The sequence below is a fragment of the Mirounga angustirostris genome, unplaced genomic scaffold (genome assembly GCF_029215605.1).
Source record: "Mirounga angustirostris isolate CCGP_5_RB_7025 unplaced genomic scaffold, mMirAng1.0.hap1 SCAF_8, whole genome shotgun sequence".
Lineage (NCBI taxonomy): Eukaryota > Metazoa > Chordata > Mammalia > Carnivora > Phocidae > Mirounga > Mirounga angustirostris.
Window position 1 is genome coordinate 53,207,910 of NW_026991716.1, and position 27,684 is coordinate 53,235,593.

Consider the following 27,684-nt stretch of genomic DNA (forward strand, 5'->3'; position numbering starts at 1 on the left):
AAGGTGGTTTTTTTTGGATTAAACTAGCTTTTATTTACACATTTGATACACAGCATGAAGGTGTCTTAAAGTTAAAATTTTTAGTTAAGGAAAAATAATTTGGGGGAGAAAATTAACTAAATTTGGGGAGGACATACCCACACCTGTATGACTTTACATATCTCACAATTTTTTTTTTAATATTTTTATTTATTTGACAGAGACACAGCGAGAGCAGGAACACAAGCAGGGGGAGTGGGAGAGGGAGAAGCAGGCCTCCCACCAAGCAGGGAGCCTGACGCGGGGCTCGATCCCAGGACCCCGGGATCATGACCTGAGCCGAAGGCAGACGCTTAACGACTGAGCCACCCAGGCGCCCCCATATCTCACAATTTTATGAGGAGATGGTATTATTATCCCCCTCTTACCTATAAGAAAATGGAAGCTTCACAGGTTCAAGTAGTTTTGCTTACAATGTAGAGCATCTGCTATGGGTTAAAGTTTCATAGTATAAATAATGCAACTTTAATTCTCCACACAAATCAACCTTGTGGAAATAGGTATGAGCTCACTCTTTCACAAAGAACCAAATTCAGCTCACTGATGAAAATTAAAATTGCATGCAGGTATATGGCAGAATCCCATTTCAAATGAATAAATAAGTAACGAGCAGCTGAAGAATGGAGAAAGCAAAGAAGGAAAGGAAGAGAAAGAAAATCTGAAGGAATATCAACCAAGCTATTAACAGAGTTGTCTCTGAGGATTAGGATTATAGATTTGGGATTTTTACATTACATATTTGTATTATACATTCTAAGTTTTTCAACCCTGAGTATGAATTACTTTTGGCTAGAAAAAAGGGGGTGTATATTTACTAAAAAAACTCTTCAAAAAAAATCAATTCATGGCAATTCTGCCATATCCTAAGACACCATTATTTGTACCTGGATGATTTACTTACCAGAAATGGAAAAAACGTCTTTAAGAAGTTAAACCAATTTGTATTTTGTATGGGATTATCAATGATAAAAGAATTCCAGAGAAGTTTCTCTGATGGACTATGGTATTACTTATTTTAAAAATTACTGCTTTATAAGAAAGCCTAAAGCAGCAGATATGTTCTAAATATAAGTTCTAAATAATTATATACTGAACAATAAATTAATTTATATTCTTAAACCTCCAACAGGCACGTTGAAAGAAACAGTTTAAAAATTCAGCATTAATCCATTAAGATCTTTATGCAACATGTAAATATAATCTTTCCTGTTTAAATACATTTAAAATTAGTGTTATTCCAGGGGCGCCTGGGTGGCTCAGTTGGTTAAACGTCTGCCTTTGGCTCAGGTCATGATTCCAGGGTCCTGGGATCAAGCCCTTCGTCTGGCTCCCTGCTCAGTGGAGAATCTGCTTCTCTCTCTCTCTCTCTCTCCTGTGCCCCTCCCCCTCCCCTTCTGTCCCCTTCTCCTGCTCATGTTCTCTCTCAAATAAATAAAATCTTAAAAAAATAAATAAATAAAACTAGCTGTATTCCAGTCACAGATATTATGCACTGATCTCGGTGAATTCCGTAAGTATATTTATTTCTAATATTAAAGTTTATATTTTGAAATAGAGATCTTAGACTAATTGAAGACATTTCTCACCTATTGCATCCTCTTTAGAGCTAAGAATTCAAGATTTCGTGAATAGGAGGTTATATATAAATGTTAATGGTCATTATTTGTCTGCTTTAATTGAATGTGATTTTTTTCTTGGCATACTTTTTGGTTTACAGTGGGCATGTACTGGTTTCATAATGAAGACAATAAACATTTCTTAACATGGGGCTCTGTTGAATGATTGGACAGTGCTCTTTCCCCAGTAATAATCAGTTGCCCTTCTTTTGTCTTCTCAGATACCCGTGTGCAGTTGGGAAAAATGACAGAAGGCATTGGGAAGGGAGGGGCAAGATGGTGTGAGAGAAGTTGAAAATGTCCTAATGTCAAAAAAGACAGGCTAAGAGGCTAGAATATAGGACATATGCTACGTGTGTGTTAGGGCAGAATGAGACAAAGGGGAAGGAACATTTTCCTACTGATAGAAGTCATCCTGAGAGGCTTTGAGGTGACAGGAAACCTATGTCCCCAGTGCTGACATTTGCTTCCAGAGGCTCTACAAGGAGGATCTAAGAGTCTCCAAATTTCTCTCATAAGTAGATCACTCACTGTATACTACTGCGGAGTATGAAACGTGATGGAACAGAAATTTGAACTAAATTAGTGTTTAGAAGCTCACTACCAATTTTTAAGATGGCTCACTCTTCACTTTTTTTTTTTTTAATAAAAGCAGATAAGCTGGCTGTTGTTGAGGTATCCAGTGGTATATGAATCACACAGCTTCCTCTCTGGGTTTCTCAGTTTGTCTGACAATAAAGTGTAAGAGACTGAGATATAAAACAGCATATCAAGGAGAGTGACCTTATTCTCCTACTGTAAATGATCTTTCTAGTACCAATTAATAAATTCTATGTAAAGAGACTAGGAAATTAATCTTTCTGCTGAATATGGAGGACTGGTGCCTGCCTGTCAACAAGAACAGCTATTTTACTGTTAACTCAGATATTTTAAGAAGAAACTAGAATGTCCAGATAAATGCTGCACATGATACTGGCATCAGGAAATACTTGGTTTTAAAATAGTTAACATCGAGTGATACCTTCACTTGTGTTCTTAACACATGACCGTGTAGTGAAGAACCATACAAAGGTATTTCTGATTTGAAATTGACTCTCATTCTTTAAAGCTGAGTTCTGATTTACAGATTGAAGAATAAAAGCCTGAAATTGCTTTCATGCTTATTTAATCATGTGTTTTTTTTAAATGTCAAAATGGAATCTAGATTATCAATGAATTCATTTGTTCTACGAAAGACAGTAGTCATACTTTGCAACAAATGTGGGATGCTTTTCATCTACATTTTTCTATGATGGAATCAGAATTTTTAAAAGAATGACAAATTTGAGGAAAGGTCAAAATAAAGATGCAATTCAAGTTAAAAAATTTTATCATAATCTTTTTTTTTTGGTCAATATTCATCATATTGCTACAGAATAGAAATTATATTAAGGCTGAGATTTTAGAATCTCTTTTCAATTAAATTCATTAAAAGTTGGGGATCACCATAACATTTTGGAAAATGTGTGTGTTATCAAACTTTGTTTTAAATATTGCCTTTTCTGTGTATTAGTAGTGTGACATTAGTTAAACCTCTGGACTTCAACCCCCTGTTCTATAAGACAGGGTTAGGCATTTGCAAGCTTGCTTTAAGGGTTGCAGATGTTTCATGTAAGTTTTTGTGTGAAAATGACAGTACCTTGCCTGGAAGGTATGCTCAGAAAACACATGGCCCCACTATTATTATTGTTATTAATACTCTAACCTCACACTGAACATAAATACATTTTATAAATTACACAATTGGGTGTTTTCAGTTGTGTACTACAGAATGTTTTGCAGTAAAAAATTAAACCTTCCTGCAAGAGTGGCGAGTGGATGGAGTTTTCTGTAAACAGGTGGTCTCTTGGTACTGAAACTGATACTTGGCGCTCAGCCAACTCAGATTACTGATCACCATTCTCTATTCCCTTAAAAAAATAAACAAACCTACAAACTTCTATATTATGTTAACCAAGAGCTGTAGAGATAATGAGAGTAGCCTATATGGTTAAAGGGTTACATGTTTAAGGGACATTTGTGGTTTTCAAAATGCCAGGCTATTTATTTTTAAGTGAAGAACTAAAGGCACAAGATTAATGTCTTAATAATACAGCTTGAAAAAAACGATTTCCCTTAGAAGAATTCATGGGACCCTTTAATATGTTATTCTGTATCACATTTATTTAAAAACTGTTAGTGCTTCAGTTGTTATTAAGCTAAATGGCTTCAGTCCATTAATATACTGAAAGTGAAAATGATCTAAATATTACAAATAAGACCTAAAAGCATTCTTTGGTCTCTTAGGTGGCATCAGATTGATTCTGATTTAATCATACTTGCGTGTAGTAAAACTTTTTATTGGACAAATAGCAGGCACAAAGACTTTCTTACATATTAATGCTATGAGTACTGTTTAAAATACTTTGTTTAGTGTCCAGGCTAGCTACCTTTGGTATTTTGGTGAACAACAGTTGTCGCAGGATCATCAGTGTACCAAGAATTACAGCATTATCTGAACAGATGCTTGGAACAAACACAGGAATCACTTCGAACTGCAGTTACAAGGAATGCACTGTAATTTATAAACCTTAATTTGCCATGCACGTTTGTAGGACTCGTAGAGGTGAAAGTCAGACTTGGGGATGTTTGTGTATCAGTGGTTCTAACTGGCAAGGTGCCTCCTGACAGCCATCTTTGGGAGCCAGCGCTTCAGAACTAGTGAGAGCAGACATGATGTCATGACAGGATGACGTTGGGACCTGGCATCAGTGTCTGATACCGACAAGAGAAGAAGGCACCCTTGGGGCGAATGAGTGTCTGTTAGTTAGGGCCACTCTGAACAGTTTGCATTCTATCAAAGGTTTCTGCTGAAAGGCCACTAACTTAGAGAAACTCTCATTCCCCATTGCCGGAGAAACCTACTGTATTCCCTTCTGACTATCTTAGGAGTCAGACAAAGTTATGCAATCAACAGCTGCAAGTGTATGTGTAATTATATTTTTCTGTCCCTCAACTTCATTTCAATCTTAGGTCCCAGACTGCCAGTTAGAGAAAAACAATCTCAGCTGAATAGGGATTGATTTTGGTCAGGAGTCAGGAGTTGCTTTGTCAACTCAGGGATTGATTTTTGCCCCATCTCTTTTTCCCGGGGTTGGATTTAAGTTTTGGAGTTTGGTCAGAGTGCAGCTGATCTTGTCGCCTTTCCACATCCTGTTCAGCGCCGGTCCATGCTGATGCCACTGCTCCCTGCCATTCCTTCCTGCTGAGACAGTTGGGCGCATGCTTGCTTCTGCCACAGCTGCTCCACTCTTGCCAACATGGAGGAACAGTCTGTAGAAACGTTCTTCTACAGGATAGCACCTGGATTCACAGGTGTGGGGAAGCTCTGTGAAGTCTGCTGCCTCCCTAGGCTCTACTCTAGACAGAGGTCCCTTCTGTGTTCCAAACCTACCTGAGGCTTTTACCAGATAATTCATACAGCATACAGAACCCATTCTCTAGGCCATGCTAATATCTTAAACTAATATCTTAGATATTGCTGCCTCTTGAGCTTTCTTCTCCACATGGGCAGTATTTATCTTGTAGAATGTATGCAGGCAGGTGGATGAGTCATGGACTGATTGATTGTTTGGAGCCTTTTAAATCTACTGTTAACACATAAACTTGATGTCCTAATTAAAGCCTACTTAAAATCCAGGCTTTTGAAACTCAAATCCCCTTTCTCATAAATCGTTATTTTTGAGCTTTAAAAACTCTTAAATTTTTAACTCAGTAGCCAAGCATGTTCTCTTCTCTTGCTCGGCACTGTTGTTTCTGCTGTGATAGACCCCGCCCTGACTTAATGCATTCAGAGATGTAGTCTGGTGAGGAAGCCACAGTGTGATAAAACAACAACAGTGACAATAAAATAATTTCAGTGGACACAAAAACATACTCATTAATATATCAAAATAGTAACAGTGACTGGTTTCTCTTTCATTGCTTTACAAGTTCAAGCCTGTTGTTTGAAAAGGCTCAAAGGAGAATAATATGCAGGACATCTGGATTAGAGATTCTTTCTCCCCTTGGTTTATAAAAACAGTAACATTTTTAAAGAGTCAAATCAGATGTGCAATGTTACTGATAAATAAAATTTCAAATTGTATTCTTTGTAAGTTTTGACCTTTGATTCTGTGGCTTGACAAAGGGGCTTGATTAGTTGAAGCTCACACAGTTTTAGATAGTTACTTTAACAGCTTGAATTTTAGAAAAGTTCTCCCAGATGAAGTTAGTAATTACGAAATTGACTAAACGTGTGGATTGCCATGGTTCCTTGGGATACTTGCCTTAGCTCTGATTGTTTACTTCAAACCTAAAGTGGCTTCCTTTTATTTTTCACATAAAATCTGAAAAATTAATTTGACATAGCACTCAAGGACAGCCACCTGACTTGACCATTCCTCTCCAGGCTTTGCTTCCACTCTGTGCCTTCATGAAGCTGGACCGCAGGGCCCATTGATCTGCGTGCCTCTCAAACACTTGCTGAACTTTTTGAACTCTGTGAAGTGACACAACCTATTCCCTTCACTAGGTGGCGCTCTCTTCCTCATCTACAGACAGACTATTCTCATTCCGTAGATCCCTCAGTTTCTGTCCTATCTCTAGTCATAAGGTCTCTCCAGGCTCTCTCATACTGTTCCTATAGGACTCATTGAAGGCTACGCGATGTTTGTGTAGTAAAAAGAAAGAGGACCAGGTGCAGAAGGAGAAATTTCGGGTTTCACCCGTATTTCAAATGTCATGGCAAAGCCGTTTCAATTCTCTGAGCTTCAGGTTAGTCTGTGGGCTTCAGAACTGCCCTTGCATTGTTTTCGGTCTGAAGTTTACTGGCTCAAGTTTTCTACTCCTTGTGTACAGAAATGAAGTCTCAATTTTCAACAATGCTTTGAATTCAGTGAATATTTGCTGAATCAAATAGAATGGCAGATGAGAAACAAGAAGTTTATCGCTAAGTCCGGTGGCATAACTGGGGAAAACAATGGTAAGTTTAGTTATTTTCTTCGACTAAATAAATGTCAATGTTAATAAATATCTCACTGACGAAGGGTCGGCAAGCAGTTAGTTAGGGGCTTCCCTTTGCCCTTCCTCCATCTCCGCCAACAGTTGTGATTTCTTTCCCTAAAACTGCAGAATCAAAGTTTGAATACTCCTCCTTTGTACAATTAGGGAAAGGTAATATATAGTAATTCATAGCAAAGAAAAAGGCTGCAGATTAACTACTAATTCACGTTTCATATGATAAGCTTCTGAATAAGCTCAGAAATCCTTGCTAGGTAAATACTGAGTTAGTCACTTCATTTCAAAGAAGATAAAAATAACTCCCTTCCTTGACAACAATCTAAACCTTTTCAGTATCTCAACAAGTGGCATTTGGTGTTTCAGCTCGCTGCCACAGCTCTGTGTTGGTAAAGATGATCTATTTCGGAGAGGATAAAAAAAATAAGCTTACCTCTATCCTTCTTAGCCCACCACATCTGCTATTCACTTATGTGCTCTTTGCTTGTGGATACCTGAAATAGTGAGAAAGAATAAAAAAAGAAAATTAAATATAACTCAACAGCATTGTGTGCAAGGCAAACATTTACAATTTTAATTGATGACAGACACACACTTCGTAAAACTATTAGCATGCAACTCCAGCTGCAAAAACTGAACAGCAATACGCCTAAGCTGGTTAGCAGCAAAAAAGTAAACCAATCACATCGACAAAAGCCACCATAAACAAAAAAACTGTATTTAAAAGATTAGCAGTTTTGGCATTCATCCCTACCATCAAGTCTTTCGCTTTCTTTTTCCATCAAAATTTAGCTTACGTTTGATGTTAGCAAGAGTTGCATTACTATTATTGTTAATTTTAGTTCTGTTTATTGCCTTGAGGGTTATATATTGTAAAATAATTTTGGTGCCTCTAGTTAATGTTAATTAGTTGTTTTAATAACCTATAGACCTATTTGTTATGTTTTTGTAGGTTTACTTTTTTAACTATCAGGAACTTAATAACTGAGAATATTTAACATTACTGTTGCATAGGCAAAATTACAGAGTCACTATTAGTGTTACCTGTTTAACGTTTAGTCATCCTTTGAGTCCTGCGACATATTTCCTTAATAATCATCAGCCATCAAGTCTGATAGTCTCAAAAGAAATATCAGCCCTCTAAACTGCCTTCAAGGGCGGTGATATTTAGCACTGAAAATTACAAATAAAGTTTTGAGGTTGAATAGCAACAACTGGCCAGTGACACTGATGATTTGTTTGTCAAAACAAATTATTATAAACTACGCAAATGAAGTCCACGCACTCCTTTGAGTGAAAACAATAAAGTGAATCTACGCGATGCTTACATGTTGGATGGGATATTTAATGTGCGGGGAAACTCAAAGGTTGAAGAACTAGGCATTTAGACAGTGGTAAGTGGTAATCTTACCTCTTTATACTCCATTACTCTTTCTCACGAGAGACATGCTAATGCAAACAAGTCAATCAGAATTTGTGTTTAGCAAGATAAAGCTTAGAGGATAGTTTAAAATCCATTTATTATTCTAAATCCATTTTTTTCCATTAACATGTTGTACATTAGTGTTTACTAACCATGATTCATGTAACAGTTTAGTTTGTTAACTTTTAAATTATTTAACAACCATAAGTTATTAATACATTTTTTAAGTATTACACAAATATCTTAAAACAGGCTTGGGTTCATTTTTGTAATTTTTAAATAGAAAACATTTTAGGCATCTCTTGAAGAAGAAATAAAGCAGGCATTTAAAGCTAGAAAACAAGTAATTCCAAATTTAGTTTTTACAAAAGTTTTCAGCTTTATTGACAAATTATGGCAAACATATTTGACAAATTGTGGTTTCCTATTTAGAGTAGCTTACACATGGAACTTTATGTGTGTTTTTTTCTTTTTTAACAAATACAGGTTAAAACACTGAACAAATTCAGTGTTTTTTCCAGTGACCAAGGAAAAGAGAATAAAAGATTAGCTACATACATACAGTAGCTGCTTGTTTTCAACTCCATTAAAACAGCATTTAAAATTAAATTTACAAACTTAATATCGAACATCTTCATCTAACTAACAGATATTAAAAGACAGGTTAAAACATCTTATCTACAACTTTATTATCAGCTAGTTCAAAAATCATATTACAGTCTTTTAGCAACCCTAAACAAAGTTTTTGCTAGTTGATTGAGACTCAAAATCTGTTAACAGATCCATGCTCTTTCTTAAAAAAAAAAAAAAGAAAGAAAGAAAAAAGAAAAAAGAAAGAAAGAAAAAAAAAGGTTACACACAACAATGAAAAACAACCAGGAGAATATCATCCTACTGAATGGTTTATAGACAGTGCTTGCCAATGTCTTTTTTAGTCCGTTTTGTAAAATAATACTAGTGTCAATGTCATGCCAACAGTATAAGGGGGAATACAAGAACTATACGGGAGAAATCATGAGCAGTTATCCCTAGAATAGAAAAAAAAAAAGGACTATTACTTGTCTTGTTGCTGTTTATGTGGAGACCACAGGCTATGAATTGTCTTTGAGGTGAGGTCACAGGTGAGAAGGACCTTCAATATCTACCATAGGGGTGCTCCCTGTATCCCCCTCGGGCTGACCTTGGTGGTGGTGCCTTCAGGCTGGAGCGGGTTGTGGCCCATTCTTCGGGTGCTATGAACAAGAGAAAGACAGCAGCATTCACGTGGCTTCATAGTTACCAGAAACAGTCATTTAAGACGCAGGAGTTGACCAAGGAAAAGAGAATAAAAGATCTCAACACTGATGGCTAAAGCCTTACTACATTTTCCACATGGTGAGGTCATCAAAAAAGTATATATTTTGAAATGCAGTCATGTGGAATTAAACTTGCAGGACATTCTTCAAAGAAGAGAAAGTTAAAGTCCTTGGATAATTCCACATTTATGATGTGTAAAATTTCTGTGCCACAAAAGAGAAGGAGGTATCAGCGTAAACTGCTCATTTTATCCTTTCTACAGACTTCTAAAAGAAAGTGGATATAGGAATCCAGTGGTTCCTAGGCTTTGATTAACTTGAGAATCACCTGGGAATCTTAAAATAATACAAAACAAAACCAAAAATGACTAATGCCTGTTCTCTGTCTCCAAAACATAATGATTAGAAAAGAGACCTGGGGCTTGCTATTTTCCAGTGCTCCCCTAGATGGTTCTTCCATGGTACAGGGTGAGATCCTTGCACTAAACTATCCTAGACAAAGTTAGTGAGAGAATGGCAGGATATGGAACAAAGTAAGTTTAAGCAGTAAAATCAATAAAGAATATGCTCATATCAGTTTTTACAAATACCTTCAAAATAAAGAGGTATTTGTACACTAGGAAAAGTCCTCATTCACCTGTTAATCAGATTTCTAGTAAGCTGAATGTTCTGAAACCTAGCCAAAACACAAAACAAAACAAAAAACAAAAAACACACACAAGAAACAAGCCAACAAGCTTTTGAGTGTTGTGGAAAATAGCCTTTATAAAGTCTGTGACCCCAGAAGAGGAATGTAGCCCTCCTTCAAAGGGCCAGGGACTTAATAATAGGGTTTATGGTAACTTCTTATGTAATTCCTGAAGCTAAGTTATTTGGGTCTTTCAATCCAAATTCAGTTTTCGTTTGAGAGCAGATTTCATGCATGGAACTCTGATAAGAGTTAGTGTGGACACAGAAAAAGAGATTAGTAGAAAGAGACACATTGGCATTGATAGCTGATACATAGGATAGTGATGGTAATGGACATACAACTGGAAAGAAACCGCAGACTGAGGCCAACGATGTAGGTAGGGCATGTGTCCCTGGAGAGTTCAAGTGCCCCTAAGAATATTTTTGTACATAGTTCAGGAAGATTAAAGAAAAACAATAATAAAAATTTAAATTGTACTCACTATACTATATATAAGGCAAAGGATAGTGATGTACCATATAGAAAAATATTAAAATCCCATCAACATAGGAAAAAAAAGCATTGAAATGGGGATATCCTCCATCAGAACTTCTTTACTATTATTATCTGATAATAAGTGAAAAGTTTATCTCTTCTACTATTTAAGGTACATGCTTAAGTTTATTTCAGTATTTGATAGGACATAAAATAGAAATGAGAACTTAAAAAAAATAAGAAATATTGCCTTTTCTCAGAATACAGATCTACTTAGATCAGGGGTTGGCAAACTAAGGCCAGTGAGCCACATTGGTTAGCTGTTTTTTTAAATAAAGTTTTAGGGAATGCAGGCATGCTTATTTATCTGCATATTGTCTATGGCTGTTTTTACTCTATAAAGGCAGAGTTGAGTAATTGTGACAGAGACCATCCTGTCTGCAAAGCCTAAAATATATAGTCTGGGCTTTTACAGAAAAGATTTACAGACCCCTGCTCTAGATCTTGTTGTCTTTTTTGGTTGGAGATTATGGATGTTGGTCTTTCTGATGTGATCTCTTAAAGACAGGACTTTATCCCTAAACTGCCAGAATTTCTCAGCAGAGACATTATGGAAAATAATTCTTTGTATTTACTTGATCGGAATTAAATAAAACTTTTTTTTATGTGCTAGAAGGGAAAACGGATTTTGCTTGCAAAACTAGCAAGTGCCTTCTCAGCCTTATGTAATACGAGTTTTACACTTTGACTATGAATAATTAAGAATATGTCAATGTCCTTGTCTTCTGGTGGTAAAATCTACCCCGTTTTATTCATGTTTTTAACAAAAGGAATGTAATACTTTTTGCTTTATTCTGTTCTAGAGTATTAGAGATCCCCGGATTGTAGTCTATGGGATTTAGAAACTGGGATAATAGAAGTTTCAAGTTTTCCCAGGGAATGGAAGTCTTGGATCCTTTCTCAGAAGCTTGGTGGTTTCTGCAAAACAGTGAGACAACATGAACAGAGTGACAGCAGAGGGTGCCATAGCTACCCCAGTTTTGTCAGAACTTTTAAACTGGCATAATCTTGGGGACTTGCCCCGTAGCACATTAAGTGTTTAATAAGAACCCACTGATTTAGGTTTACTTGGCTTTATCTAAAGCTCTAGGGCAGCTAATTTATTGGCTAATACCTTTCATTTCCTAACTTTTGGCTAACACTAAAATGGGGAGGGTTGCTCTTCTCTGCTGTATTCTCAGTGCCTGGAAAAAATTCAGTGCCTAGTAGAGGTTGAACACAGTGAAAGATTACACGAACGAAAGGATGAGTGAATAAATTGAGGAACTATGAGGCAGGAAGAGCTTCCAAGGACAACCTTAGAAACAGTAATATTTGAGCTGAAGACACTTGGCATTAATTTTAAAAGCATTATAACTAGAAATATATATTTTAGAGTTAAAATTCAAGAGGTTAGTTAGCTAAATAACAAAAGTATTTCATGACTGGATTTCATAAAACAATCATAGTGTACTCCAATTACAAAAAAGTGTAAAAGCATGTTTCATTGCACAAAAATGTGCTCTTATAATTCTCTGTATGTAAATTCATACTGTGTTCTTTCTTCCTTGCTGAAGGCTAGGAATGGGAAATACTGTTAGTCTATGAAAACTGTAACCAGAAAGGCAGACAAAATTAATTCCTACCCACGTGAAAGTTGTAGATTTTTCTAAGATTCCTTACAGTTAACAGAGGAGTCAAGGATTTATTTCACTTAATTCATGTTCTCAATAATAATAGTGAATTGAGATCAGGAGAGATACTATTTCTATTTGTGCCAAATTTCCTTGGTCTATATTTTTCCTAATATCAGAACGTTTATACGTAGTCACACGTTTACAATTACCACATGATAATACAAGCCAGCTTATTTCAGTGAAGTTATCTTCTCTGAATCTATACTGGAGAATACTGACTCAATGGATGTTTTTCCTTCATCATCATATAGGGTCATTGAGCCTTATATGGCAGCCAGTCCCCTCACTGCCTGTCATTGGATTTCTCCACCATAGTATCAGAGATAGAAGTGATTCTTAGAAATCCAAAGAAAGGGTGCCTGGGTGGCTCAGTTGGTTAAGCGACTGCCTTCGGCTCAGGTCATGATCCTGGAGTGCTGGGATCGAGTCCCGCATTGGGAATCCCTGCTCGGCAGGGGGTCTGCTTCTCCCTCTGACCCTCTTCCCTCTCGTGCTCTCTGTCTCTCATTCTCTCTCTCTCAAATAAATAAATAAAATCTTAAAAAAAAAGAAATCCAAAGAAATTCTAATGTAAGTCTAATGTAAGTCCATCATAGAACCTTGTAGATGGGAAAGACCCAAGCATAGGTAGAGACAAATCATTATAAGGTCCTTATGATGGGAATTCTCTAAAATTTGAAGTATAAAGCCCCAAGAATAGACTAAGAAATTGCCTGTCTTCTTTGAGCTCTACTATTCAGCAGGTAAGATGGATTTAAAATATTTTAGGGAGAGGCATCTGGGTGGCTCAGTTAGTTAAGTGTCTGACTCTTGATTTTGGCTCAGGTCACGATCTCTGTGTTGTGAGATTGAGCCCTGCATCAGCTCCGCACTGTGTGTGGAGCCTGCTTGATTCTCTCTCTCCCTCTCCTTCTGCACCCCCCACCTTGCTTTCTCTAAAAAAATAAAATAAATAAAATAAAATAAAATATTTTAGGGATTCATACAAATTTTGGAGTCCCTGACAGTGGTTTCTATTCCCACGCTGTGGTCTAGGATGTTATTTTAAAAATCATTACAGACAATGAAATTTAGAAGTAATCTTTTTTTGTCTTTGGAAACTAATAAAGGATGTAAGGTTCTCTCAGTATCAGGATCATTGTCATATGAGAAGCACCAGCTAGACTGTGGATGTGAAATAGCAAATTAGGTAACAAATTACTCCTCAGAGAATATGCAAAATAACTATCTGCCAAGTTGAATTACTGGAATGGTTTACAGAATTGGGGATCTGGAAATAGGAAATGAAGATATGAGAAACAGCTTCAGTGACTTGATCAAATTTCCACTATTTCTAGGCTTCCCAATTCGGATTTTAATGTACCATACAGTATATGATATAAGGAGGGAAATAAAGCATTCATTAAATAATTTTTTCTCTTACTAAAGATCTCCCATATGTTAGCCATTGTACTAAGCCCTGAGTATAAGGATACTTTCAGGAATTTTTAGAGATCACAGGAAAAAAACCACTATGAAATTTCATGGATTATAACACATTTATAATTGATATTTGAAGAAAATGCTGGGGAAAGCCTAGAGGAGGTGACTACTAATTTTTTTTTTTTAAGATTTTTATTTATTTGTCAGAGAGAGAGAGCACAAGCAGGGGGAGCAGCAGAGGGAGAGGGAGAAGCAGGCTCCTCACTGAGCAAGGAGCCCGATGTGGGACTCGATCCCAGGACCCTGAGATCATGACCTGAGCCGAAGGCAGATGCTTAACGACTGAGCCACCCAGGCATCCCGGGACTACTAATTTCTATCACTCAACTGAACTTGGATTGAGCTCTAACATCTAATCATCTCAAGGAAGTAATTTTCTGAGCAAATATACACTGTAACTAAAAATTCAGGTACTGTTTAACCTATTTAAGAGAACGCACTTTTTTATTTTTTAAAGATTTTATTTATTTATTTGACAGAGACAGCGAGAGAGGGAACACAAGCAGGAGGAGTGGGAGAAAGAGAAGCAGGCTCTCCGCTGAGCAGGGAGCCCAATGAGGGGGCTGGATCCCAGGATTCTGGGATCATGACCTGAGCCAAAGGCCGCTGCTTAACCGACTGAGCCACCCAGGTGCCCGGAGAACTCACTTTCTTTGAAGACTTTCTTATGTTAATTATTTTGTATCATCCAGTCTTGTTTCTTAAACTGAATCCTAAGATCTATGAGAGGAGAGTCCTTTAGTGGCAGACACATAGGAAGAACACCATAAATATTTGTAAGCTACATGTAAATAGATGATGTTACTAACTAAAAGGAATCTTGAAATCAATTCTGTGAAATAAGTACAATAGAATTCTTATTCAGGAACACATTGTTTGCACTTAGGTTATAGTGTTTCATGTATTTGGAATATATTAATATTTCTTTTAAAAAATGACTCCGCCTGTTTTTTTTACTTAGACTGTTTTTTTTTCCCCAGTTCAGTCAAGTTTTACAGAATTCCATAAAGTGTATCTCCTTTACATGCCAATAAGCATCATAGCGGAACATCTTACTTTGATAAAGGCATGTAAATTACCCAGGTAACTCTTCTTGTGTGTTCGATGTTACTCTAGTGACTTCAAAAGCTTCTGCATCTCAAATACTCCGCTTTCAGGAGAATCAGATCTATTAAGTGGTGTGCATTTTTCAATGTGCTCTCCCTCCTGCCCTGGGACCAGCTACTTTGGGGAGCATTCAGAGTGGGAAAGAAAAATCTGGATGATATTTAAAGTTGCAAAACTGTGTTCTCTGATTCTTCCAGAGATACTATAAACATTGAGGTTCTTGGTGGGGAAATTGAAACATAGGACAAGGTACCAATTTGGGACACTCAGCATTATTTAAGTACCTGCAAAGTAAACTTTTAGTGTTTATCTTCCCAGATGTAGGTTTAAAATGCCACCTTCAGGGTACATTAATTTTAGGAATCAGTTTAGAAAGGATATAGGATGTCACAGAGATTATTGAGGGCGCAGATCTTATGTTCACAGTTTGCTAGACCTACATAGCTAGTTGTTTATATATCTGAGGTCTGAAAAAGAATCTAAAAAAATTGTTTTTTAACTCACCACAACAAAAAGGGAGCACTCATGCTATTTATTTTTGGTATACTGTAAACCAATATGCAGACACCACAACTAAAGTAGGAAACCTAAGTTAATCTCTATTATTACAAACCACTAGTGTCTCATGTAAGAGCATTTACAAAGTTGATTAGAATTCTCCTGGCTCTCAGGCTCTCTGTTGGTCTCAGTTAAACTTCTGATCTCTCTCTAAGGAATATCAATCTATTTAAAAGCACGTTTTGATACTTAGATGTTGTGTTATTGCTATTTATTCCCAAAGAGAATATGTTAGGTTAGATGTTCTGTTGTTGTAACTCACTATGACAATATCCGTTTTCTTTAATTTTTAAATACCTATCCTATTTTAAAAAGTTAAGATATTCACTCTCATCACATCCTCCAAGGGTCAAACACAGTGCTAGGCATTTTATGTGTATTATTAGCAAATACAATTTTGCTGCAAGATAGGTGCCAATGTCGTCTTCCTTTTAAAGATGAGAAAATTTTGGCTCAGAAAGTTTGTTTGGAAGACCCAGAATTTTTTTAAAAGATTTATTTATTTTTTTTTTTAGAAGGTGAGGAGGGGCAGAGAGAGAGAATCTCAAGCAGACTCCTCACTGAGCACGGAGCCCTACACAGGGCTCTATCTCACAGACTGAGATCATGACCTGAGCTGAAATCAAGAGTTGATGCTCAACCAACTGAAACACCCAGGTGCCCCCAGAAGACCCAGAATTTTTATCTGTAATTGGCTTACCATTTTCCATCACTCCTTTCATCTGAAAGAAGATCCTGACTCCCACTCTCTTTTTCCTTTTCTTGCCTGGAAAATAGGACTTCATTTATTCTAATTCCCTTGAATTATATAATAACTGGTGATTCCAACAACAATTAATTAGCTAAATGAGTGAGAATGTAGCTTTAATTTTGTTAACAAGAGTGTGGGCTGCTTGAACTGAATTTGTTAAGGTGCAAATCTAAGTGTTCATTCATCTAAGGTAGAAAGCAAGATTGTCTGTTCTGAGCATTTTTAAATATTAATGGAACATTGGAACCTAATGGTTCAACAATTTTATCTACACAGTTTGTATTGCCACTATGAGTAATTGCAGTTTATTGTTTTAAGATACAGAGAGTAAAATATTGTAGTATTGAAGGGGAAATATGGATGACCAGCATCTGTTTTCACAGATGAACATAGTGAATTCTGTTCCAAGAAGAGTTAACCTTGAGTTCACCACAGTTACGCTCTCAGGAAATTCAGTCAGTTTCTGGGAAGCATTTTTAGCTTTTATCACTGTTTCAAATTTTTAATTAGATATTCCCTGTTAGAAAAAAGTAACACTTGGAATAATCCATCTAGAGAATAACAGAGGGCTGTTATTCTCAACTCTAGAATTTTATGATGCACATGGCAGACACTTGGTAATTATTTATTGAATACATTAATTCTATTTAAATATTTTACATCTTCATTTTGTACCCATAAAAGAAGCCACAGCCTTCCCTCGGATCTCTTCACTTGGAATAGGACTCCCAGGGGTCTTATAGCTAGGCCTGCATTTGAATTCTGGTTCTTCCTCTTTCTTACTGAAAGACTTCTTTGGCAAGTGGCAAGCTACATGCTGATGACAAATTTAAATTGTCAGAGACCATTCTGAGCTTCTGACATGCATATCTAACTGCCCGTGGGACATCTCCTCAGGTGTTTCATAGTCAACTTTTTCCAAAACTAAACTCATCTTTTTCTCCATACTACTTAATGCTCTTCCCAAGGTTTGTGTTGCAGAGACTGAAGCTACTACCTACATTGCCTGTTACTCATCAAAAACACTTGGCCTAGTCAATCTAACCAGTCATCAAACTTTGCCTTTTCTTCCTTAATCTGTATTTAACTCATGCATTACTTTCCATCCATTCCCAACCCTATTCCATGGCAAGCCATTCTCATCTTTGCCCAGAGTACCCAGCTCTCTAGTTATCTTTTGTGACTTTCCACGATTGTATATCATATATTTATATACTGTAATACGTATGTTATATATATTATAAAATACATATATCTGTGTGTATATACATGTATATACACATGTATATGTATACATGTATATGTATATATACATGTATATATTCCCTAATATGTGTGTGTGTGTGTGTATACACTCCTACTCTACTCCACCTTCTAGCCAGAGAAAGTACAATTGATTAGGTCTGTTCAGTTGCTCTTGTAGCATACTCAAGCTCAAGTCCAAATTCCTTAGCAAGGAATTCCACTCAGAGCCTAACAGGATCTGACCCCTGCCTTCATTTTAGAATTGATGACTTTGGTGATCACCTGAAGCACAAGTATTCTACAATATTCATTGAAAAAAATTTCTTGGGTCTTGAAATAGGAGGAGTGTTGGTATAGTTAAGATTTTAAAGTCTTTTTCTCAAAAGGAAGGTCATCTTGTTTTTGTTTGGAAATGGACCAGTTAGCAGAAGAAATCAGTAGAACGAACCACTTAAAGGTTTCAAGTACAAAAGATCCAAACTTTAGATACCTGTTATATTTTGGCAAATGCTTAATATATTTTGCTTAATATATTGAGAAAAAGCTTACATTTTCCTTAACTAGCAAATGTTTATGGATTAGTTTTTTTGATTACTTATTTTGATTCATCTTAAGAATGATAATGATGATTTCTGGTAGTTATCCCACAAACCAGAGATGGGCTTAGTCTTTTGGGACTTCTTAAGAGCTTCTCCTGGCTCCTGGGGAACTTGTCCTGAATACCAACGTTTTCCTCAAAAGCAATGAGATTCATTTTAGTCTTTGAAGATCTTCTTAGGTGAGGTCCCTAAGAGGCTTTCGAAATAGGTATTTCCCATTGGCTGCCTGGACCATGAAACAGATAGATAACACCTGACTTCAAAGTCCATTTGTTGACATAAACAACAAATATGTTTAAAATGTAGTCCAGATTGAAAATATGCATGGGTAAGTTCAGGAAGACAGTTTGATAAATATATGAGTCATCTACAATGAGGAAAACTGTAGACACTTTTGAAGGTAAAATTCTGAAATACATCTGTGGGTCAACTAGTTGGCACTTGACATGTCTCTAGTAACTTTAATTCACCTCAGTGAAATATGGGTCTATGGCCATGGCTGGGTTTTATAACCTGAGAATTAAATCATCTTCCAGTTTCTTTTTTTTAGTCTAGGTATGGAAATTCTAGGGCCATTTTTCTTAACCTTTCTCCATTCTTATACATACCCTTGTTTAATATCTCCAAATTTACTTCATGTATATACCTAATTTCCAAATCATTACATGATTTCACAATTTTATCTTCTGTGGCTAAGCTTAAGTTATTGGAATTACTGCTATTTCTGATTGTGAGCTCCAGGAAGATAAAAAAAAAATGCCCAACAAACTTGAGGCTGTGCCAAGAATTGCATTCAATTGTAGTTTAGCTTGCAACCAGTGAATTTTACTAGTTTCTATGTTCCCAGATGCAGCCACTATGATTGGGAATGTGAGGAAGAATCATTGTAATTCAAATATGCTATGATTAGTGTATTACCCCGTCCCTTGCTGGTGGTACAATTTTTATATTGTCTACTCTGTTTTAGCCCCTACCTTATACACTTTACACATTATCATATTTAATAATGACTCTGTACCATTTCATTTCTAGTTATCATTTATTAATAACTGACAAATTATACACGTAACTAAAATTTAAGCTTATATTTTATTCTTGACTCTACTGTGTAATATCTTGCAGCTATAGAATAATAAAGGCCAGTGGTTCTCGATATTTTAAAATAAGTAGGTTTCTATCTTCTTAGCTTTGGAGTTAAGATCTTATCTAAGTAAAAATGAGATAAAGAATCCAGTTAGAGAAAGGATTTCCAAAATGGAAGGTACAGGAAAAAAATGATGAATGATAGATAATTGGACACAATACAGAAGCTTTTCTGACTTGAATTTAAAAAATAATTCTACAATTGTCAAATAAAATCTGGAGTCAATCAAAAGCCTGCAGAATTCAGCCACAGACTTTTTTTTATACATAAGGACTTTATGAGAACTAATGGAAGAATAAGAATGATGATATAAAATGGTATTTTATAATTCTCTTCTCCAAGAATTCCAATGATGCCTTCAACTCAGTGAAGGAGGTAGGCTTGGTGATGTAGCTTCATAGACAAACAGACTGAATTTGTAGCTATTTGATTGCCTTACTACCCCCCCACCCTCCCACATACACACTTGTCATTTCTATACTTGAGAACAGAAATGAGCCCAGAGTGTATTCTTAGACCAACACCAAGTTATGGGAGTTACAGAAAACCAGGTTTTAAGCTCAGCAAAGTGTTAACCTGGCTGTTTGGCCAGCTCTGACTCTGTGCTTTTTGCCTCAGCATGTGTCTGCCTGCTTTCCCAGGTTGGTGCTCTCGTCTCACTCTCTGTGTAATAAAAATTTGGGCTACCCTTTGTCCCCAGTTACTGAGCGGTAACGTCTAAACTCTGGAATTTCCTGGAGTAATGGGAAAGTCTTGTTATTCATGGTGGGTTCCTCTGACCACACCTGGTAGTTCATGCCAATAAGATGACTCGGGATGGAGGCTGGTCATGACAACCAGGAGATTAGAGGGTTTGGGCGTTAACAACGTGACACCAGCCGAATCTGGAGAAGAAAGAAAGGAGTCTGGAGATATTCAGTCATTTGTGCTGCATAATGGAGCTATAATAAATCTCTGGGCACTGAGGTTTGCATGAGCTTGGCAACACCTTGTGTGTTGTTACACATCAGTATGCCAGGAAGATAGTGCCACTCTGAAGATTTTGAAAGCTTTATGTTTGGGGCTCTCCCAGACCTTGCTCTATGTATCTATTTCTCTCTCTGCCTGGTGCTGCCTTCTTTCCTTTTGCTCTAATAATTAATTGCTAAGTTTGAGCCCTTTCCTTAGTTATGTGAGTCATTCTGACAAATTATCAAACCAGAGGGGGTAGTGGGAATTCCAAATTTGTAACCAGCTGGTCAGAAGAAGGGGTGGCCTAGAGTCTCCCAAACTTGTGACTGGAGTGTGAAGTGAGGGCAGTTTTGTGGAGAGTTGTGCCCCTCACTTGTAACATTTGGGCTAACTCTGGGCACCCACCCTAGTCGGTTTGCTCTCCCAGTCTTCTCAGCAGCCTGAATTTAGCTCTTTGCCCGTGACTGGACCTATCCCTGCTAGAATTTCCAAATGCCAACAACCTCCAGGGGTATCCATCTGTCACCTGCTGCTGCACTCCCCTGATCACGAAGGGATGTCTCCTGGAACCTTCCTGCACAGTTGCCAGGCTCCAGAGAGACTGACCTAAGTGTTCTAGATCCATCCTCCCTCTCCCCTGGCCTATCTTGTTACCAGCAGAGCTAAAGGTTTGACAATGTCCCCATTTGGTTAGGTAATTTACAAAAAGACACCAATATTAGTCATCAGTAATCATAATTACATTTTCAACTGGCATACTTTTTCAGCAATCTGTATATATCAGTTCCCATTGAATCATTCAATAAATTATGACATATTTGATAAATATGTGTTGCACACTTATTTCAGGACAGTGTATCTTAGTCTTTTACAAATTCATACCCTCTATTAATAAAAATAAAAATCTCCCCAAACTGTGGAAATTTTATAAAGACTCCCTAAGGTGGTATGCCTCCAGGTTATATTTTTTCTTAGCTAGTCTATTTCCAGGTGGCCAAGAAAATGTTTTCTCAGCTTTATATTTTATATTCTGTACTTTGGTTTTAAAAATAGCTCATTTTTGTATATTCTAAATGTAAATCATTATCATATTGAATTTACTTTTTTTGTACATGATTTGTTCACCTCAAGATTCTGACAATAAATCACTCAACTCTTCCCTCCCCATCAGTTAAAATGATTGTACCATTAACTCAGCAGAAAAGAAAGTGATAAAAGAACTTTCCTATGGCTTGTTTTATTGTCTCAACAAGAGAGCTGTTAGGTGCATATGAGCTGTAATTTTTTGTGAACTCTTTGTCGGGTGAATTTTAGACAAAGTCAAGTTTGAGATTTAAATGTTCAGCACACAATTGTTCAAAAAAGGGAAAAATTCTATTTTCCATTATTTAAATGTATTTTTTAAGTGAATTTAAAATGCCAGGTCCTAGAACACAATATTTGCTTATAAAGTACCCAGTGTTCTAAAGGTAGCCTGTGCATAACTCGTATGGTGCCTTTAAAGAATGAAAGTGCCTGGCGCTGTTTTGATCATTCATATTAAAATCATAGGCTGCTTTTCATCACGCTCCCATGTATGTATCTAAAACTTATTCTCAACTCTAGCTTCCAAAAGAACCACCCAGAAAGCTATTCAACTGATGCCCCCAGTTCTCATCTCCAAGGATTGTGATGGAGCTGATCTTGAGTGGTAACTGGATATTAATTTTTTCAAGATTCACCAGGTGATTCTAAAATGTGTAATTAAGGTTAAGAATCTCTGATCTGAAATATTGAAAAGCAGGTTCCAGTTTTGCCTAAAACTGAGTGGAAACTGTAATATATCTATTACAGTGGAAGCGATAGAGTAGTAATGAATGCACTAATCTTTTTGATTATCTGTCTAGGCAACATAATCTACATTTATTATACAGATTAGTTGAATTAGATATCCATCTCATTGCAACTTCTGAAATAGTAAAGACCAGAAAGTTAGCTATGTCTTAATTTTACAAGTGAATTTTAGGGGCGCCTGGGTGTCTCAGTTGGTTAAGCGTCTGCCTTCAGCTCAGGTCATGATCTCTGGGTCCTGGGAGTCCTGCATCGGGCTCCCTCCTCAGCAGGGAACCTGCTTCTCCCTCTGCCTCTCCCCTCCACTTGTGCTCTCTCCCTCTCAAATAAATAAATAAAATCTTTTTTAAAAAAGTGAATTTTAAAATACTTTAGAAGTGCCATTTCATTAGTCCTTTAAAATAAAGGACTAATAAAGTCTAATAATTTTATATAGTCCTTTATATAATAAAGGACAAAAAACTTTAAAAATAAAGTTTAAAAATCTATGTTAAAAGCTCAATAGAATAAATCACAGTGATATTTTTCTCAGGAGCCTATCATGTAACAACTTCAATATTAATAAATCCTAGGAAAAATAAAACGTCCTAAGATACATGAGTTTTTAAAATGTATGGTAGGGGCGCCTGGGTGGCTCAGATGGTTAAGCGTCTGCCTTCGGCTCAGGTCATGATCCCGGGGTCCTGGGATCGAGTCCCGCATCGGGCTCCCTGCTCAGCGGGGAGCCTGCTTCTCCCTCTGCCTCCCTCTCTCTCTCTCTCATGAATAAATAAATAAAATATTAAAAAAAAAAAAAAAAAAAAAAAAAAAATAAAATGTATGGTAAATTCTTGCCCATGTTAAGAAATTTATCTTCATTTATAAAATCAATTTCCTCAAATTTATATTTCTACTTACTATTAAAAATGGACAGACTTTGTTCTTGAATCACATGGATGGCGTGATTGGCAGCTAGCTTCATTTTCTTTTGCTGTTTTCACAGATTAATCAATGCAGGGCTTATTTTCATACTGGGATAATAATCATTCCTGCCTCTGAACACAAAATGAGCTTTGTGTTCTGCAATCGTCTTGAAGTGAGGCACTCAAATGCCCTAGAATATGGCACAAAATTCTTTTTGCTTTCATTCATTTCAAGACAGTGTATTAATATTATCCTCCTTGCTTCCACACAGCTGTCATTTTAAATGCCACTAAAGAATGGATGCATAATTAGCTCTTCAGTTCGTACATTAAATACATTTTAATAAACAGTTCTTTTCTCTGAGAAGAGAATATTGCCATCCATTCTTAGCTGTCAGTCTCAGAGAGAATTTAGAGCGTGTTTCCTATGTGAAACATTGCTTAGCCAAGCTGATCTATGGACTGTATTTAAAATGCACCCTTATTGAATTATGAGCTATTCAGACTTACCCAAAACAATTATAATGACTCTGATAAATTAGGAAATATTTTTAAAATGAAGAAACTGATTTGGATTCCTGTAAGTCCAATATTCATGTTCTAAAAATAAATTCAAGTTATCAGAAACTTAACATTTAAATCTTAATAATAATTAAAGATCAATGAAATGTTTAATAAATATTAATACATTAAATATTAATATAATAAATAATATACTTATGTTGTATTTTAATACTAGCATTTATTTAAAGGATTTAATGTTAAAATTTTATATTTATAATACTTCAAGAAAGAATAGTTTAATCTTTAATATTAAATTGTATGCAAATATCTTGAATAATCCAATTGTGATGACATCCAAAAGGATGTATGATTTTCTTTGAGGTCAACATATCTGTCACTTCAACATGAATTATGGGCCTGAAAGAGACAAATACAGTTTTAATCTAGTGATACACAAAACACAATGTATGATGATTCAGAGTGAGGCATCACACTGAATGACTGGATTTTTACTTCTGGTGGTTTATTTCAAACCATTTCTAAAGGAATCCTAAGAGAGAGATTCCATCCATGAGTCTTTTGAATGCAGGACCTAGTTATCCTGAAGAGCATTCCTTCTTCCTTTCCTAATACCTGTTAGCCCCACAATTCTTTCCAGCAACCTGAGCAGGAGAGGCAACCGATTGTGAGCCTCTTCACTTACTGTCCAAATCTGGGTTGTTGCCAGGAAACTGAGAATTGGGGCTATTTGTTTTATAAAAAATACAGTCATTCCACTGAGATTTAGTATCTCTACCCAGGATACAACCAAAATGTAACAGAGAGGAATTACTAATTTAGAATGGAATTGAATGAATAAGTGGAGATGAAAGGTTTAAATGTTATTGATTTAAAAGATTGTACACAGTTCATTAAAGGTAAGCTATAAATGGATGCTTGTTAATATACTAGTTACTATGTGAGGTATGCAAAATTAATGAAAAAAATCAATCTGTATTTGAGATGAGTAGGTCCTCAAATAACTGCTCCACATGCGTATTTAAATTTCATCATCTGCTCATTTGCATATGATAGGATGAGCAACCTATCAGTACGAAGCCTGTACTTCAAGCTCCCTCTACATGATAACCTGATACCAAAATCTGAGTGTATACAATGCATTTTAATTTGTTAATTAAATTTCAAGATGATGATGCTGAGCACTTACTATTTCTCAGCTTTGGACTTGAATTCTTGAATTAATGCTTGTTCAGTAATGTCAGAAAATGGCAACAGATCCTAGTGGCCAAAGAAAAGATCATGGCCCTAAAGACCAGTCTATTTTTAGCCACATATATGTATCTAATCTTTCCACACTAAGAATATGGCCAATTTGGCTGACATTTCAGTTAATAAAATAGGTTAAAAAAAGTTATCATGTAAAAATTCCTATGTAATATCTTTCTTACTCTGTCCAGACATTTTCCTCATTACTTTATTAAAAATAATGTGTCAACTGCTTCTGGGTGCTGAGAAGTGCTTATTGATAAATTGTAATTTGACCCAGAATGAAATCTAGTGCTGATGGGCAGGCGTAGCTTTTAAAATAAAAGCGGTTGTTTGTCTGTAGACTTTGTTGCAGCAGAAGAATCAAAGAACCAAGAAGAATCATGTAAGACCCATAGGTCAGAGAGGTAGACCCCGCTCTCCTGACCATGGTCCCTGGATGTCCGTTATAAGATCTGAAAAGCCATAGTTTATAATCGCACACTTTTCCCTATTACCTTACATGGTAATAACATTTTAAAAAATAATTAGAAGCAGAAAACTCATCTCTTATTACCAGCTACACAGTCAGATATCATCCATTAATTTTAGTACATGTAATTCCATAAAGTAAAGCTCATAGGGGTGATTTTCCTCAAATTGTTGTGCCAAGTGTAAAAAGCAATGACTGTATTTTGCAAATGAAAATCCCAGTTTTAAAAAGTGATTTATAAATAGTAATGTGAGTTTCAAGAGATTGTTCACCACAGTATCTCCAGGATTGAGAACAATGGCTTGCACATGTTAGCCATTAAATAAATGTTACACGAGTAATGTTCTCTGACCTTCTCTTGTATCACATGGTTTATAAGCTGGCACAGTTTTTTATATGTAGCCACAGGTTTCTCAACAATAGACAGGAACCGGGGAGGGAAAATCCGTCTATCATGTACACCATCATATTCCTACAGCCTGTAAATACCTATATGCACACAACTGAATGAATTAAAGGCCCGTGTTGTGTCTTATTTACCTATCATCCTAAGTAATCATACAAGGCATGTGGCTGGATTCCTATTTGTCCTTTTTTAAAAACTGTATTATTTATTTGAGAGAGAGAGAGAGAAAGCATGAACAGGGGGAAGGGCAGAGGGAGAAGCAGGCTCCCCACTGAGCAGGGAACCCTATGTGGGACTCGATCCCAGGACCCTGCGATCATGACCCTAGCTGAAGGCAGACGCTTAACCAACAGAGCCACCCAGGTGCCCCTTGATTCCTATTCGATTAAGAATATGCTTGGAACAATGTAGATTTACTTATTTCGCCTTTGAACTAAGAGAATGCTGCAGCAACTGAGCCAGGCGTGTGCGAACTTGTCTATCGCTTATTTTTTCTGTGAAATAATTTCTGAAAACATATTTCAGTTATTTTGGAGAATATCCCTTCTCTCACAGCAGGGAGATTATGTTCATTTGATTGGTGGTGGAGAAGCTGGAGTCTGAGAGAGAGTGAGCCTAGTGCTCATCTTGGGTTAATTTTTTTTTTTTTTCCTGTAAAATACTCTAGAAAACCTTCATCCCCTTAGGTTAGTGGGAGAGTAGCTGGCAGGATTTCGAGAAATCTCACTAAGTTCAACACCCTTCCTTTAAAATAAACTCAGGTTTAAAGTACCAGGTCCTGTTCTTTCTCTCTAGGTCCACTGAACTCTGCCCCGACTCCCAGCAACAAAATCGGATGCGCTTGAATTCATTCTTACTCTGTCATTTGCGAATTGTTTAACTCAGGCAAGTTGCTGACAGCTCTGAGCCTCGGTTCCTTCTTTGTAAAGTGCAGATGACAATATGAGTGTGTACCCTCTATGATTCTAGTGGGGATTCGATTATGTAGATATACACAGAATGTTTAATGAGGATTATTTCCATAATCTCTAATCCTCATGATAAATTGCTTAGTCCAGAGCCATAATAGGTAGGTGCCTCATGTGAGGTAGCCCCAACTGATAGCATTCCAACCACTGATGAGACTATAAAAACAGAAGCTGCGTTCCACAATTGTATTCTCATATTGACTTAACCTCTGTTGTTTAGTTTCCTCATTATAAAATGGAGATAAAAACACTTAATAGTTCATTTTATCATAAAAAATAAATGAGAAGATATACGTAAGTAAGTAGCTTATGGATGGCAATCACTGTGGGGGCAGTTTATTCTTCTGCTATTTTTATTTTCTACTCCTATTTCTACTCCTCATGATATTCCACCTGGAGAAGTGAGTTGATTAGGTAACTAGTTTCAGTGAGGGTGCACTTCCTCCTTTCCTCTTGAGGTCTGGACCTTCCCTTCATCCTTATAAAGCACTGCACCTGCATAATGTGGAGCCCCGAACACAGAAGCACAATTCATGATCTCTTTACTGCTCCCCATAAAGAGAAACGGAGTGGCTTTGGTATTATTTCAATAAGAATTGGGGACCGAAAACATTTAAATAAATGTTATTTTTCAAGGTGGCCAGCCGGTGACACTGCATATGTATTTTAAGGAGTGAGAAACTACCTTTCAAAAGTGATATACTGTATGGATATGCCACAGATACTCAATAAATCTTACTGAATTGAATTACAATGAATTCTAAGTAGTATTTTAATTAAACAGTGTATATTTGAAATTAATTTTATAGACTGACATGCTATTTGACTATTAATTCTTATGCCAGGCATTATATGGCACTTCTCAGAGCTATAAGAAAATAACTTGAAAGCCACAATTTCGGCCCTTAAACGTTTTAAAGTATTTTAACTGTGTATTACTCTAATGATCTTTGTTACAGCAGGAAAGACACAGCATTGTTGTCAAATCAATGAGTCAGACAATGGACACAGTGGAACATGTAAGACACTGTTCAAAATGCTCACTGTTGCTGTTGAGAATGATCTATGATTGTGATTAATTGCTTTTGAAATTTTGATCAAAATTGATCTGTCCAGGTTTCTGGCACTGGCTCTTGTACATCAGATCTC

At 36.5% G+C, this 27,684-nt stretch overlaps 1 protein-coding gene across 1 annotated transcript in view; it reads right to left on the minus strand.

The window, feature by feature from the left end:
• Positions 1-8,271: 8,271 nt before the first annotated feature.
• The window catches only part of KHDRBS2 (KH RNA binding domain containing, signal transduction associated 2), a 567,314-nt gene continuing 547,901 nt past the window's right edge, over positions 8,272-27,684 (minus strand). Inside the window, exon 9 of the mRNA XM_045867060.3 lies at positions 8,272-9,386. Coding sequence (XP_045723016.1) covers positions 9,289-9,386 — 98 coding nt within the window. The 3' untranslated portion in view covers positions 8,272-9,288. The remainder of the gene's footprint in view (positions 9,387-27,684) is intronic.